Consider the following 17,488-nt stretch of genomic DNA (forward strand, 5'->3'; position numbering starts at 1 on the left):
TTCATTTCATGTCGCATTCATTGTCTCTTCCTTCCGTCACCCATCTCTTCTTCTGTTATCTCAATTGCTACCTTCTCTCGCCGTCGTCGTCCACTCTTCACTATATATATATATATATAACACATAATATATATTGATTTCAATAAAATAGTATATTAATATATTTTTTAATAATTATATATAATTTATCAATATTTAATAGTAAAATATTATTAATTGAACATTAATTTATAATTTATTTTTATTAAAATTTAAAATTTTATACATTTTATTTGTATTATTCAACATGTCTATTTTTATCCTTTTATTAAGTTTTGATAGTTTATCAACTCTTTCAAACCAAACATATAACTATATAATTGACAGCTTAAATTACATTTCTGCTCATATGCTCTCTAATTTTTAAGTTTTACATAATTTAAAAATTAAATAACTTAAAAATTGTTTTAATAAGGGTAAGCCCAAACACCCTGTGAATTGCTGGGTTTTAGAAAGGCTATTAAACAACCATTGGCATTGGAGTTTGACATTCAGCAGAGTTATAAAATTTAAGCAATCAACGATATGAGACCAATAATGTTATAAAATTTGTAGTCATTTTCACCATTTGAAGTTGATGTTTTCACCCCCCCAAAAAAAGAGTTAATCTACTTTGCCGATGAACTTATCAAGAGGTGTTAAAAAAATCAAAATACCATCACCTTAATTTTAAATTTTCAAAAGTTGTCACTGCTTGCATGTTGTTCTCTCTTCTCTTCATGATCGTCGATGCAACCTCCATCGCCGCTATCTTCGCCTTGTCGCCTCGCCATCATTGTCTCGTTGTCATCACCTTTTCGACTGCCGCTACATAGTCTCAACGACGGTTGGAGAGGCTAGGTGATGGCAACAAGGTGGCAAGGCGAAGGCAGCGGCGAAAGTTGCATCGGCAACTATGGAAAGAAAAAATAGCAGTGACAGCTATTGAAAATTTGTAATTGAAACGAAGGTATTTTAGTCTTTTTGACACCCTCGATAATTTTGTCTGGTAAAGTAGCACTATTAAAAAAAAAAATTCATCATCCACAATAAAAAAGAATTTCTTTTAGTGACAGCGAAAATATATTTATATTTTTTAGAATTTTTTTTAAGGATACAATCACATTCTGTACCAATGACGTTGACTTCCTCATATATATAGAAACACCCTAAACTCTAAAGGTAGCAAAAAGAAAAAACTAAAATATTGAAATGGGTCCATATTCTATTTCAAATTATCTGTTCATGAGGTTCTATTTTCATGGGATAATAATATTTTATCTTTTTAAATTATCAAGTTTAGATCCTCTGTTCCTCCTGCTGTCATGATTTTTTAATGTTAAACAGCAAGGACGGACAGTCTTGATGGCAAAGTTGCATTTGTTAAAATATAAAATTATATTAAGATAAAGATAAAAAAATATTATTAAATTTTTTATTTAATTATTTTTTAAAAATATATTAAAGATTATATACGAGTCATTTTTTCTTATTTGGAAGATCAGATAAATTTACGTGGATAATTTTGTATAAGAAATTGAAACTTCTTTTTTAGGTATTATGAAATAAATTTAAAAAAATATAATAAAAATATTTTATTTGAAATATGTTCCGTATCTTATTAACAAGTAGAAGTATTCCACAGATACAGGGAGAGAGAGAGAGAGAGAGGACAAGAGAGAAGAGGACATGAAAGCCGGTTAAAGACGGCAAAACAAACATCTTCTTCCTCGCCGGCTACCCTCTGCTTAATTCCACAGACACACGCTTTCTTCTTCCCAACCCATTCTTTAATCTCCAGCTCCCTTTTAAAAGCCCTCGCCATTGGAGACCCAGTCATACATTCCATCTTTTTAACTTATTCCCTCCATCCCCTCCCCTCCACACACAGCTAGCAGCTAGCTAGCTACCAATTCCCTCTCCCACAACTCGATCGCCCTCCCAAAAGCCTGCTTCCATGACGAAGTTATCACAGCAAAACATGAAGAAAAATCTCAAGAACCCTACTAACAGCTCCGCTTCGGCGACGTCGACGAAGCCCAAGAGGACTAGGAAGACTGTCCCCAGAGATTCGCCTCCTCAGCGTAGCTCCATTTACAGAGGTGTTACCAGGTTGAATTTGCTTGACTCTTTGGATCCGATTTAGCTTAGGTCTCGTTGATGATGTTGATGATGATATTTTCATTGGTTCTTGTAAAAAAAGAGTTTGACTAGTAATCCATCGAACCGATCCCATAACTTTGTTCTTATTAATGGGTTTTCCATATAATTGATTCAGGCATCGATGGACTGGGAGATATGAAGCTCATTTGTGGGACAAGAACTGCTGGAATGAATCACAGAACAAGAAAGGAAGACAAGGTTCAGTTTATATTTATATATATATATCTTCCTTTATACACACACACACACACACATACATTTACATATTAATGTGCATTTACGTGTGCATATATATATATAAATACATGGTTTTTGTAATATATATATGTTGTGCAATTTTGTTGATTCTTGTCTCCTTGTTGCATGGATGGTGCTGGTTGTCTGGTTTTGGTGGAAACTCTAATCAAATGCAGTCTATCTCGGTATGTTCTTATCAACAATCTCTTTGTACAGTTCTTGATTATCTTTTCCTTTCAACTTCTTATGATGATTTTCCCGGAAAATTAATTATATCGTTTGCTTATTCGGTTTTGTTCCTCCATTGCTGCTGGTCTCCTCAACTCAGGTGCCTATGATGATGAAGAAGCTGCCGCTCATGCTTACGATTTGGCAGCACTGAAATACTGGGGCCGAGAAACCATTCTAAACTTTCCGGTAACTGACTTCTCACCGGACTCGCAGAGATTCGGTCGTCCTGAATTTTTTTTCCGGCAATTAATAAATAAATTGTATTATGAAACGTTAATAAACGAAATTATGTAATCGTAGTTAACGACGTACGAGAAAGAACTGATAGAAATGGAAGGGACATCCAGAGAAGAATACATTGGATCATTGAGGAGGTAATTATTATTTGATTAAACTTCATTAATTTATCCCAAATTTCCCTTTATCCATGTTATGATTCTTAATAAGTTACTGTGAGTAATTAGTCACTTACTTAATTCCTCAAATAATGGCTATGAGTTATCATTAATATTTTGAATTATATTAAACTTTGTTACTGATCCCGCAGGAAGAGCAGTGGCTTCTCTAGAGGAGTGTCAAAGTATAGGGGAGTTGCAAGGTAGTATATATGTCTCACATTATAGTTTTTTTTTTTTTTTTTAATTTATTATTTCATCTTTATGTTATATATAATATATAGTAGTAATAAAATGATGTGACAGGCATCACCATAATGGAAGATGGGAAGCTAGGATTGGCAGAGTTTTTGGCAACAAATACCTTTATCTTGGAACATATGGTAATTTATTTATTTTTTATGAGACTTATGGTCCAATTGGTGAAATTCTTTTACCTTTAAATACATAATAATAATAATAATAATCAGTAAGTTGGGTTGATCAACCAACCCTGACCATTCCATCATCTTCAAACTCCAATTGTCCTGCAAAAGGTTTCTAACTCTCAACTACTTTACCAGCTGATTGTTAGTCTAATTAGTTCTTTTGAATTTAATTCATATATTCCTAAGTTGTCAAATATATCTGCAGCTACCCAAGAAGAAGCAGCAATTGCATATGATATGGCAGCTATCGAGTACAGAGGAGTCAATGCCGTTACCAACTTTAACCTTAGTCGTTACATAAAATGGTTAAAACCCAACAGCAATAATAATACTAACAATTCAAACCCCAATGTCGAACCAAACTTCATTACACCAACCAACCCTAACCACGAGCTCGGATTAAGCCTCGACCGCTACAATCAAGAGCCCTTCTCGATCGTTAACGAAGTCGGTCCAGGTCCAACCCCGCCCCGGCCGACCACTGCCACAACAGCCCTTGGGCTTCTGCTCCAGTCATCGAAATTTAAGGAAATGATGGAGATGACCTCGACAATAACCGAGTGCCCGGCTGACCCTCAGGAGTCTTTTTCGCCACACTGCAGCTTCCCGAATGACATCCAAACGCACTTTGAGGCTCAAGACTTTGGGCTGTATGGTGAAGGAGACGATGCTATATTTGGAGAGCTCAACTCATTCATGTTTGATGGTTAGGGAAGGCAGCTAATGAGGAAGGAAGAAGAATTCTTTGTGAGTAGGAAGAAGGAATAATGAGGTCATAGGAAAATATAAAAAAATTCTTTATTCTCTTCTGCCCAGATGGAAAATAATCTGAGAGAGGGTGACATTTGTTTATTAATGTATCTTCTTAATTGACCAATTAAAAAAAAAAAAGAAAAAAACCAAAATCCTCTGTCTGGTCTTTGTAGTCTGAAATTTTATTTATTTTTGTAAATTTATTTAAAATTAATCAGAGTTATTTCTTTCTTTCAATTGAATGACAAAAATTTTGTAAAGTTGCACTTCAAACCTCTAATTTATTCGTTTGGGAGAGCTTTGCATATATATATATATATATATATAGGTGTATGCGTTACAGGCACTTGAGGAATTTTGAAATTTGGTAGAATCAATTTATCAGAGATTTCAAAGAATCCTAGAAGAAAAGGACTTGGAGTTTCAAATTTAGTAGAATCAATTTACCGGCCTATGGTTCTTGGGGAGTGGGTTATAGGGCTAGGATTAGAGAAGCGTAAGCACCGATACCTAGATTATCAAAAACAAAAATATAGTGTCATTCATTCAAGCACTTGATTTATAATCATTGTGAATTGTACTTGATGCATTATTAGTTAAAGTCGATAAGAGTGATGGCCCAAAAGAGAGAAAACCCGAACCCCATAAAAAGAAAAACACCTCAAACTTGAGAAATTGCTCAAAAACTATCAAGTCTCCTAGAAATTATCAATAGTTCTTAAATATCTTCGAAAAATTATCCTAGAAATTATCGAAAATCGTGACAGTTCATAGAGATTTCTAAGAAATTGTCTTGAAAATTATCCACAATATACTGAAACTGTCAACAGTTTTGACAGATTAAATTCTCCGAAAAAATTTATAATAGTTTCAAGAATAAAGCTAGCAAGTACGGTTCCAACAGATTATAAGTCTCCTGGAGACCTCCCCCTCTCAAGGGGTAGTCCCAATTAATGCACCAATATAATATAAAAAATCTATCCAAAAATTCATAATAAATATGTTTTATTCATAAAAGGCCACATTTTAGTCCAACTTGAAATACCATACATACTTACCCTTAAATCTCAAATTTCTATTTCTATATAAATAAAAGAACTTTTATGCTAAAAAATGTACATTACTAATACTAATTCAAAAGCTCTATAATTTTTTTAACAACTACAAGAATCTGACTTACGTATTAACTTAATAACATAAAGACTGCCCTGTGCCCCTGAAGACATTCAAAGTCAATTTAAGAATATTTGTAATCTTAGAAATATTTACTTTAAGGCCCTTTAATAATATAAATAAATATTTAAAATTTATTTTCCTTACTTTTTGATATACAAAATTACTAATTAAATTTTTATTTTCCAGTGCAAACTTTTAAAGCCCAAATTAGTGCAAATTCTCCAAATAAAATTTTCATTGTCCCAAAAGTTATTTTATCAAATTATTCTCATAAAATAACACCACTTTTCTTTTTTTTTTATTACGTTATTAATTTACACCTTATAATTTATTATCTAATATTAAAAAATATCCATAAAGAATTAAAAAAATTTATTGTCTAAATAATATCTCATTATTCATTATCTAACATTAAAAAATTATTCATAGACTCAAAGAGTTAAAAACCCTTCTCGTTTAAATGAAACAACAAAATCAATAAAATTTAAATTTAAATAAAAAATCATCATGAAATAAAGCATAAGAGGTCTCAATTTTTTGGGAGCCTATTTTTGGGGGTCCCTAGGCATAGGCCACTAAAGCCTATACCCTGAGTCGACTTGTAAGAATTTATTGGCATAAAGATAATTTTCCAACATATAAATTATATTATTATATCTGAACAAGAATGTATAAACATAACAAGAAGTTAGGTTTCTAATCTTATCGCATTAGAAACATACCAGAAGATATGAGCATGATTAAATTACAACTAAAACAAGAAGGGGAAAACAATCAGAGGAAGTTTAAGGGATACCATGAAACCAGTACTTGGGTTTAATTATTGTAGCAAATAGAGGTAGCATGGAAATACAGCAGAAAGTATTCAATTTACTCCTGCCAAAATACTATCAAGAACACTCTGAAGAAGCTGGAAACGTTAAAGAAAGGTGATACCCTCAACTTCAAAAAGTCCTACAGGTTCATCCATTAGCCTCCCAGTTGACTCAGACAAATTGATAGAATAAAGAGCAAGGCACAAGGCTTCTGCCACTACGAGGCTGATGAATGGTCCAAGTTATAGGGCTGTATCCCCTTGAGAGGACAGGCTGTTTCAGTTTTGGAACCCACTGATGCTTAAGACACAAAGGAGCAATCTACCCACTGGGCAAAGCCATCAATCCAACAACTTTGATAGAACACGCCCCAAAAAATGAGAAAAGGAAAAATAAAATAACAAGAAAAAATGAGGTAACATAAATATTTTATTTTTTTCGTAATCTTTCAAACTTCAAAGATTTGGCTCCAATATTTATTGATTATTTTTGGACAACCAAATGATTGGGTTCTTGAACCTTTATTTCTACATGTGACAGCCAGAGAGGAAGGAATCAGAAAGTTGAGATTCAGCAATTAAAAACTGTTAAGCATGTAGCAGTATTATGATCTTGAAGAAAATATTTACCTCACACAGGTACCAGAGCCCACAAGTTTGAACTAAAAAAATCAACTGGTACAAACTTAGCATTAGTGTTCTACTAGTAACAAAGAAGACTGGCAATATGTTTAATGAATCCTGATGAGCAGCCCCCAAAAAGAGAAACCTCTTTAATGATTGGCTCATATAACTTCTGTGAGATCTGTGAAGAAAAAACAGATAACGGGGCAAAATAATTCAAGATATAGACTTTCTGCAGCAAAAAAGCAAATTGCAAATTCAACAAAATTCAACAGGTCATGAATGAACTATGTCAAAGAAACCAAGTTAATATTGACGGTTGTTTGTGTTCTTGGTTTTTTATTTTGTGTTTTGTGTGTAGGTGTCAACATTGAATATAGAACTAGCATAAATGATGCATGCTATCATTCTTATTAGTTTTATGATACCTTAGCTCAAGTGGAGATTGGAATATCCTGAAGAACAGCAGCCTCTGTGTAACTGCTCTCGTACTGAAGTCTCAAGTGGCCTTTGACCTCATTACTGAGACCCTTTCCAAGTTTGTGTCTGTTCATGTGTTTGATAAGATCTGTCACTTTGCCCCTAAACCTCTCTGTTTTTGATCCTTTTACAATCAATGATGTCATGCTACCAAGTAGATAAGCAGCAAGAATCATATCAAAAGAGACATAAGACCATTATAAAATTCATTTCCCTGATATTGACAGCATGTATCTCTCCATAACCTGTAGCATTATGCCAGAGTGGAAAGAAATCAATGCATATAATTGAGAAACCCTTCTCTAAGAAAAATTGTAGCACTACGTCATTCTCACCAAAAAGAGAACCATTGTTTACAGTGCATGGCACAAGTGTTGGAAAGAAACAAGTGTACCAATGTGAACAACAACATGCACATGGATAGCAGATAATATACAAAACGCTTATCAAGGATATATTTATTAGATATGCTCAAGAAAGGAGGACAGGTTCATGGCTGAACATATTGTCAGTTCACCAGGAATTCCAGGCTAACTACATGCCAAAAAAAGTAATAATAAAATAATCCAAAAAATTGTAAATATATGCACAGCATATATACTAATCCTCTGCCAGTATTTATAGCTTATACATGTGTTCTGTCAGGACCCTAGGTTTCAAATCCAGGGTTTCTAGTTGGCAGTTGTGGAAGAAGAAAGAAAGAGAGAGAGATGAGGGAAATTAGGGAGAAAAACAGAGGGAAACAACGAATGGATAGAGAGAATGAGAGAACTTGAAATCAATTCATTCTTAATGTCTCAATACAAGGTGGTATAGCCTTATATAAGACTACCCTCAACAGTTAATTGGTTACATTGTAAGTGACTTTATTAACAACTTATAACAGTTGCAGTGGTTTGTTGCCAGCTACTGAGACTGAAATAATACCAGTTGAAACAAGTTCAACTGGTTTCTGCTATTTTCTATCTCCTAATTCTTCTAATAACGACATGTTTGTATTGACTCAAGTTTCATTATTGAATGAATGCAGCCTAAACAGCTGGAGTGCCCCCCCCCCCAAGGACATTTTGTAAATATGTATGCGTTGGAGGGGAGGTTTGTTTTTATATTGAAGTTACCTTAATTGAGCTTCATCAAGCCAACCAAGAACCAAGATCAAGTAGTTTAGTATTTTATTCAGTCATCAAATACCTGTACACTTAACAAGCCAAGTTCATTTATAGCTAAAATATTTGACAACAATCAAATCCAAGCACGATTTTTTGACGTAACAAGTTGATCTAGAACAGGTTTTTAGCAAGCCCGGAAAATATCAACAAAGCTTCATTAGCTTGGTCATTCTACAGCCTATCTAAAAGACGGTAGATAACTAATCCTACCTAGGGCCATATCTTCACGCAGGCATGGTTTGCAATTTCAGATCACTATTAACTAGATGTATAATACCATTATCAAGGTGTCACGGAAGGGAGCCTAGGACTGATGAATCAGATAGTTAAAGTCTTGGTTTATTTTTTGCTTACTATTGTAATTTCCTTATTGCGGTAATCTTGTTATTTTTCTGCTGTAACTTCCCTAGTGATATTAGCTGGAAGATTCCCCACGTGGGTGGGAATTAGAATATGACAAAGAAGCGGTTATAACCGCATGGAGAAGGGATATGCTGTAGCAGTCCCCACCCACCGAGTGTTTAAATATTCCCAGCTTGCTGGAGAAAGGATCATTGAATGAGAATACCATAATTGATTCTCCTCCATTGCTCCTATTTCTCTCCTTCTTCTCTCTCCTTCTTCTCTCTCATTCTTCACTCTCGTTCTCTCCCTCCCTTGCTCTGTTCTGTTTTGTGTTGGTCGAAACCCATTCCTAATACAATCGGGGCTAGGAGTAGTTACATTCACGGGTGTGCCGTGACACAAGGCTTCTTTCTACAAAATTTTCCTGTGCATATTGAAATCAATGGTCATGGAACTTCACCTCCAATTCAAAGAAACCTGTACCTTACACTGAAGGATTCATTTGCATTGCTTCCAAAGAAGAGGCAAAATAGTCAATTGCATAGAGATTTGACATTAGAAATTCATTACGTGGCTAAAGGCTACAAGTCAACAAATATAAAATTTTTGAGCCTTCGTTTCTTTACAGAGTCAACAACAACAACAAAAATGCTCTTGTCAAAGCAATACTACTAAGAGGATAGGCTAGTTGCACTGGATTCTGACAAAAGACAAAAAAAACCAGCTTTTTCCCTAGCCAGAGAAAATATTTAAAAGTAAACAATTACTATATAGGAAAACTTTTACATCTGACAGCAGTCGCATCAAGTTAAACTAGACATATCACCAGATAGATAACCAATGAATACAAAAAGTAGTCGAGAAACAGAGCAAAATATAAAAAATTCAACGAACTTAGCAAATGTAGGACATAATAAAAGATGCTTACCAACAGTTGCCAATTGTAACAATAGCAAAATATAAGGATGTTACATAACGCTTTCAAAGATCAATATCTCTGAAGTGTGAATAACAGTAATTGCCCATCTTTAAACTTCCTATCCATGTATAAACTTCCCTTGATGGAGGCAGCGTTGTAGCCAAATTGTAGAAAATGCAAGCTGCAGTGTGTGTGCAATACAGTTCCACAACAAGAGTTTCACGATCCGTGTAAACAAATAGTTGATACAAATATCTTTCTCCATCTTTTCAAAAAAAACTGTCACTCTTAAGTGCCCGACTTAGCCTTATCCACAGTAGGTACCTTCCTGGCTCCCTTCTGCCACATGCCTGACAGGAGCAAATGGCTGAGCATGAACAACAGAACAGGAGATAATTAAGTAAACATAAGCAAATCGAACAACAGAGGAGGAACCAATGAAGTGAAGCACCTGTTTTGGAATTTTAAATTGGCTGCGCTTGGTGTTGGGGGTGGGGGGAGAAAAAGTGAATAATATAATAAACCTTTTTTCGTCACTCTTGAGTTCTAGCTCAAAAAAAATTGAATATCAAAGATACTGTCTCTGGAAGTTAGAGCTATCAAGACATTCTTGATATGCACTAAAATTGTGTAAAAAATTTGAGTACTGTCTCCTCAACAATTTGAAAGCTTTCAGTTCATTTGGCCCAAAGGGCATTGCTCGTTCATCGAACCTCAACTCTACTGGCGACAGAGATTTAAACAGTTCTGGTCCGGCCATCTCCATTTCAGAGTTGGGGACAAGCTCCCTTTCAGGTGTTTTGGAAATAAAGGTTGTAAATCTCTCATGATCACCAACAAAACTTTCCGCCACCAGTCCTACTGTAGAGAGCTCGTTAGCAAAAGCAGCCGGTTTGTGTAAACAGAACAGAGTGGGTTTATCTGCAGTACTGTAAGGCATTTCATCTGTATCATCAGCAAGGGAAACAGCATGGTCATTGTGATCAATGGTGGCAGCACCTGTTAAAGACATTTCACTAGCCACACGTATGACTTCATTGCATTGGTTCCTTAGTTCCGCATTAGCAGAGAGGACATCGCCTTCTTCGTTATGTAGCTTGTGAAGACAAAGCAGAACCGGCGTAGGAAGAACAGGACCCACCAAAGCAGCACCGGGCCCCACTTTATGCGTCCACTTACTGCTACGGGATGAAGGTTTCCGGAAGACAAAAGGAGGCAACTGAGGCTGGCTGGGAACATCTAGAAATTCCAAGGACACCTTCTTATCATCTACAAGGACTTCATCAAGCTCCGAGTAGCAACAAAAGGTCAGCTGCAGAAGATTGGCAGGCAAGCCTGCATAAATTTTCTTCAAAGCAACCTCATGCATGCTGCTTAGTAGTCGGATGTCTTTAAGCACATCAAGAACAGCAGGATATGATCTTAAACTACTGAAGCCAGATGCCATGAACTGACCACGTATATGCTTTTTCGCCTTTGTAAACAGAAGTTTGTCAAGATTACCTTTCGTATAAGCATAAAGGTAGTCAAGTTTCAGGTATTTAAATCTCTTGGGAAAATTATAACCTCCATCACCCATAGCATACAGAAGAGTATCTTCTGGAAGAGATGACTCCTTATGCCCTTCCTTCAGCACTTTCATGAATTCCCATGAGGCACAGTATTTCTCTATTTCAAGCTTTCCGGAGGACATCAGCCTAATCAGGGTAAACCCACCAAACTCGTCTGGTTCAGACAACTTGGCATGGAGGTCTTTGTCAAGAATGCCAAACCCTAAAACTATTTCTTTCTTTTGCTGCCAGTCAATCCATTCAGGAAGGGCATCCTTTGAGAACTCTTCTCTCAGAAGACAGCTACCGCAGTGACACTCACGACCAGACAGTGAGAGCTCTGAAGGGAGTTCCCATGCATAAAATGATTTGCCAAATCTTGAAATTTCGGAAGCAACAGTCCCTCCAAGGGCTGGTCCATAGCAAAAAATACTAAACTCAGAGTGCCAAAATGATCCCAATATAATGCAGTGGCCCGAGTCAGAAGCCCAGTTAAAACGATCATCCTTGCAATGTGACCTCAAATCAGACAATGGAAACGCACTGACATAAGATGGGCTAGAAAGATCATGTGCCCATTGCAACAATGGAACCAGTGGCTTCCGCACATCAAAAACAAGCAGCAAACGTCGAGTAGCAACCACAAAACAGAAATCATCAGAATCTGCCTTAGAGAATGCAACAAACTGATCTTTTTGTACTGGAGCATTCATACCCAATGCATCAATTTGCAGCAAACAACTCACATTGCATCCTTCACGTCTCAAATCAACAAGAAAAACCGCACTTGAATGGCAGACAATCAAAACTCTTGGATGCCAACTAAATTCACAGCTCAGCCACTGGCCATCACCCAAACTAGCGTAATCTTCCCACGGCACTCTCAGCTTCTTCCCACTAAAGCTTCCATTAGAACAACAATCTACGTCGAACAAAAACATTTCACCACTCTCCATCAATACCAGGCTCTCTTCAGGCAAATGTTGACTCCAACAAGCATACACAACAGAACTCTTGAACACCTTACTACCCAAAAAACCTAAAGTAGCTTTCCCAGTATCCACGCCAAGCTCCCCGATTCTAACACTAAACCAATGAACAGAGTACATTGTACAAGCCAAAAGATACCCAGCAACAGAAGAGTTACTAAAATATGGCAAAGGATTAACCAACAATCTCTCAATCCGATGGTTAAATTGTCTGTCTGACGTGAAAATCTGACCATCTCTTCCTTTGGCTCTAACATTCAACTTAGAATCTTGCAAAAAAGACACCTCAACAAACCCGATTTGGTCAGAGTTGTCGCCGGTGGGGAAGAAGGCAATGACGGAGTTTGTAGCCGGCCAGTTGAGCAACTGGAGGCGGTTGTGTCTGAATACAGCGAAATGGTCGGAGGAGATTTGCGGACCAATAGTGGCGGCGATGGATGAAGCGATGGAGGGGATGAGGGAGGAAGGTGGGGTGGACAAGAAGCGGGAAAGAGAGAGGCGAGGAAAAGGGGGAGGAATCGGAGGGGAGAAAGAGGGAGACGAGAAGAGCAGCTCTAGGGTTTCCAGAGACGGATTGAAGATGAGAGGTCCGAGCTTCGACTTTAATGAAGAAGAATTACCGCCTCCGCGGGTGCTACCCCCGGATGAGAGGAGGAGAGGTGCGGAAAAGACAGAGGAGATTGGCCACAGCGACTTCCATTCCTCCGACAAATCCATCCTTCCGCTTGGTATCAACTTTGACTGGGTTTCCACTGGTTCGCTGCAACCATTGATAAAACTTCAAGGTTAGTCGTCGTCTTCTCCGAACAGTGAGGCTAAACCCTAGCAAATAATTATTATTATTAAAATTATAGAGAGCCCGTCTAATTTATTTCACCTTCACCTAAGGTTTGAATACTTTTTTAGATATAAAATGATTAAAATAAATTTAAGAAACATTTTTATATTTTTATTTGTTTGTTAAATTTTTTTAAATATATTAAATAATGTAAAAATTATTTTTTATATGTAGAAACTAATATATACTTATCTTGAAAATAGAGAGATAAATATATCTACAAAATTTTAAATAAAAAATTACATTACTTCTTTTTTAAAAGTGTTATAAATTTAATAAATATATTTAAAAATATAAAAAATTAAAATACTTTTCATATCTTATATTTTTTAATATATATCTTAATTAACAAATATTATATTTATAAACAACATTTCAATTTTAAAGTAGTTTAGCCATACTAATTAAATTAATAAAAAAATATCATTTTTCTTTCTTATAAATTTACAAACCCTAATCCCCTTCTCCAACACTAATTAAATTAATAGCAAATTTATTTTTCTCACTCATTAGTTTATAAACCCTTTCTCAATCTTCAACTTTATGATCTTTCAAATTTCAACTATTTGATTTCGTCGTAATCTTTCAAATTCTAATTATTCAATTTTATCTTAAATGCCTTAGTAATCAATATAATTAATATTTGTTAAAATTAATAAAATAAGATTATATTAACTTATTTGTAAGATTCAAGATAACTTATGTGAAGAGATAAAAATAAATTTATTTGAAACATTTAACATAATAAATCATATGACTTATTTTTAAATAAATTTAACAAATATAATAAAAAAATATTTTTTATCTAATATGATTTTCATACCCTACTTATTTTGGTCTAAATCTTAGTTAATAAACAATACCTCAAGAAACAACTTTTCAATTTCTTGCTAATTAAATCACATTGATTAAATTAATAAAAAATAACTTCTTATTTTCCTCACACATTAATTTATAAATCCTTTATTTGGGTTCATTATACATAATAGATAATAGATATAATAAATAATAGATAGATAGATGTATATTTCTTACAAGTTATGTGTATATATATAGTTTTATCATATAAATTTTTTTTATATATTACATGAGTAAATCAATAGCGGTGATAAGTTAACTCAAATAATGGCAAGGCAATCGCAAGGGTTGCCATATGATAGCAACGAAAATCAATTGCTTCATGAGTACTAGTAATAAAGATCGGTGACACACGACAAAAGGCCAACAACCACAAATCTTATGGTTAGATGTGATGGTATGAGACAATAACAATGGTTATTTAAGACACACAACTTTTAACATATTTAATTCTATATCAAAAAAATGAAGAGTAAGTTTTTTTCACTAACTTTTTATGTTAGTTTAAAGATAGTTTGTCCGAAACTTTAGTTTATCATCTAATTTATTTGTATTTACTAATTATCATCCCAAATCATAAAAATCTCCAAATACAAATTTAAGCATCAATATATTTATTTGAATAGGACAACAATTATTTTGAATACGAGTAGATTTCGAGTTAACGAACATGTAAAATAATTATCTTATTTTGGGACTTGTCAAAAAGGTATTTCTAAGTTTTATTGGGAGTAGCGATGAATCAATTATTAATGGACATAAAAATATTTTATTTAATAAGGACTGATCGCGTGTTTGCTTGGAAATGTAATACCCCGATGGCCCAGAGAAGTTAGAATATATCGAGGATAGTGTAAGAAATAAAACAACACCAGCTGGATACCTTTTGGGCTGAATGTTGGCAAAGAACTCCCAAGTTAAGCGTGCTTGACCTGGGGCAATTCAATGATGGGTGACCCCCCTAGGAAGTTCATGTAGGCCCATCAGAGTAAGTTGTTCCGGTCCTTCCTATCGCTCGATGCGGGATGTTACAGGTGGTATCAAAGCCGACCCTTGGCGAAGGCGGTCCGATGAGGGCGGGGAGTGGCGCCGGGGCTTGAGGGCCTGTACAAGGAGCGGCTTCTGGCAGGCTTCTAGGATGGCAGCCCTTAAGGGGAGAAGGTCTGGGACCAGTTGTAAGGTCGCATGACGAGGACGTCATGTGCTTAAGGGGGGGAGAATGTAATACCCCGAGGGCCCAGAAAAGTTAGAATATATCGAGGATAGTGTAAGAAAGGAAACAACACCAGCTGTATACCTTTTGGGCTGAATGTAGGCAAAGAACTCCCAAGTTAAGCGTGCTTGACCTGGGGTAATCCAATGATGGGTGACCCCCTGGGAAGTTCATGTAGGCCCATCAGGGTAAGTTGTTCCGGTCATTCCTATCGCTCAATGCGGGATGTTACAGGGAATGTATAAACTTGCATCTCCATCTGATTTATTTAGAGACAAAATCAATGAAGAAGGCCGATCTCCTACGGGGGTAGACAGGCAAAGTCCAAACACCTAGATCGTAAAAAAAAAAAAAATAATAAGGCCTTTCTAATATCTAAATGAAAAACAGGGCAACAACAAAAATAAAGCAAGTAAAGTAGATATTGTAATTGAAAATATTTATTATTTGTAATTTATAATAGTAGTTTTAAAATGAATTTTTGTTTAAATTCAACACTAAAAAAATAAAAAAACTTAAACTAAACTAATACAATCAGATTAATTTAATTCAAGAATATTGATAGGGACGATTAAAGTCGCTCCACTTGATAGATTGAGTGGTATTTTACATTTTTTGTTGACAAAAAAATATAATATATGGAAGTTGAATTGTTTAATTTAACAAGGAATGTTAATGATAATGTTATTTTGATACTTAATTTTAATATTTAAGATGATATTTTGCATTATATGTAATATTAATATAAATATATAAAATATCAATAAATACATTTGGCGACGTTTGGAATTGGTCGACGATGATTCGTTGGCCCGTTCTAGTGTGATGGATTCGAGAGAGAGAGAACAGGGTGCTTGGTTTAACGCCTTGACCTGCCAATCCTTCCCTGCAAAGATACTCCGATACCCAAGTCAGCGAGCGAGCCAGTAAAATGTGCAAGGTATTTATTTGTGGATCAAGACAAACATACCCCGGCTCTCAAAAGAGTTGGCCTATATATATCCTCGGACATGTCTCACTGCCTCCCCTGTACGTATATAGATGATGAGATGGGATAGTCGGCGTTGGCGGGGATGATGATGTAGTAACAAGGTGCCGATGAGACCCTCATTAATGTATATGGAATCCACCATTAATGAGGTTAGGATCTGAGATGAACGCATAGAAACCCATATGTGGTTGTAATGATGTTGTTGCAAATGAGCCAAGATGGGACTAGCATGAGCCGGCCAGATAGGCCGAGAAAATGGGCTTGATCAGTCCTACTGTGGCGATCTTTGGCCTAATGATATACCGTGGCTTACATCATTTCTGTTACGCAAGTTGATCGGCTGAGCCAACATACCACAATGATCTCTGGGAGCTTACTCAAAATGCAGTTGGGAGCTCGCCCGAATACGTTGATAAGTTAGAGGCATTACAGCGAGCCCGCTTGGTCCTACTACATGAGCCTGGGCTCCAACAACGCGTGAGCTCACTCTGGTGGACGTAACTCGAGGTCTTCTGAATCTCAAGCGGTTAGGCTGACCCATCGAATTAAGTCCAACCCATATGCAGGAGAGCATAAAGTACTTATAACAACATCAAACTTAATTCTACATAATGAAAATAGAAAGTTGTACGGTACGAAATGAAAATAGGAAAGTAGCATTTTTTATAAAAATAAAAAATGGAAACGAGAGAAAAATAAGTAAATAAAAAATATAGAATTTTTTTATAAATATAATTTTTAATATAAAATTTATAAAAATAATTATTTAATTTAAAAATAAATATAAATTTGATAATGTATTCAAACAGACATAGGATCTATAAGGATTACATAAATTCATATTCATTAATAGTCAATACTTTATAAATATTACATAAATTCACATAACAAGTATTACATTCATAACTACAAATCTTACATAGATAGTATTGAGTTAGAAAAATAAGTATTACATATACTCATACACAATATATTCACTAATTCACATAATATATATATATATACAAGATACAATCACATAATAAAAATCAATACATATAGGTAATATATATACGTATATAATAGAATACAAAATTGAAATAAATACATATAGAAAGTGTATTCAGATGGTTGTCAAGAGTTTTTGTCTGTGAATCAACAGTAACATCAAGTAATTGGAGTTGTGATCGATGGCTGCTCGACCTAGTTTGTATTATTGAATTGACAACGACACCTATCAATTAGAATTGTGAATCGACGATGGTATCAAGCACTTAGCAAACTCATAGTAAGAGAAACAACGATGAAAGGAAGGTCA

The 17,488-nt window shown here is 35.2% G+C and overlaps 2 protein-coding genes across 2 annotated transcripts; one reads left to right on the forward strand and one right to left on the reverse strand.

Annotated features, from left to right (window-relative positions):
- The first annotated feature begins 1,673 nt into the window (after positions 1-1,673).
- Positions 1,674-4,507, forward strand: LOC127795313 (AP2-like ethylene-responsive transcription factor At1g16060). The gene is made up of 8 exons (XM_052326915.1): positions 1,674-2,130; positions 2,297-2,379; positions 2,595-2,603; positions 2,747-2,835; positions 2,950-3,023; positions 3,197-3,247; positions 3,351-3,427; positions 3,678-4,507. The coding sequence occupies exons 1-8, from the start codon at positions 1,976-1,978 to the stop codon at positions 4,181-4,183; spliced, it is 1,044 nt and encodes a 347-aa protein (XP_052182875.1). The 5' UTR covers positions 1,674-1,975; the 3' UTR covers positions 4,184-4,507.
- A 2,256-nt stretch (positions 4,508-6,763) lies between these two features.
- LOC127795615 (uncharacterized) lies at positions 6,764-13,129 on the reverse strand. Its single transcript, XM_052327397.1, has 4 exons — positions 10,204-13,129; positions 9,762-10,102; positions 7,268-7,564; positions 6,764-7,020 (listed from the first exon to the last, which is right to left on the reverse strand). Exon 1 carries the CDS (start codon positions 13,006-13,008, stop codon positions 10,321-10,323), a length of 2,688 nt encoding a protein of 895 aa, XP_052183357.1. The 5' UTR covers positions 13,009-13,129; the 3' UTR covers positions 6,764-7,020; positions 7,268-7,564; positions 9,762-10,102; positions 10,204-10,320.
- Positions 13,130-17,488: the final 4,359 nt, after the last annotated feature.

The sequence above is a fragment of the Diospyros lotus genome, chromosome 2 (assembly GCF_014633365.1).
Source record: "Diospyros lotus cultivar Yz01 chromosome 2, ASM1463336v1, whole genome shotgun sequence".
Classification (NCBI taxonomy): domain Eukaryota; kingdom Viridiplantae; phylum Streptophyta; class Magnoliopsida; order Ericales; family Ebenaceae; genus Diospyros; species Diospyros lotus.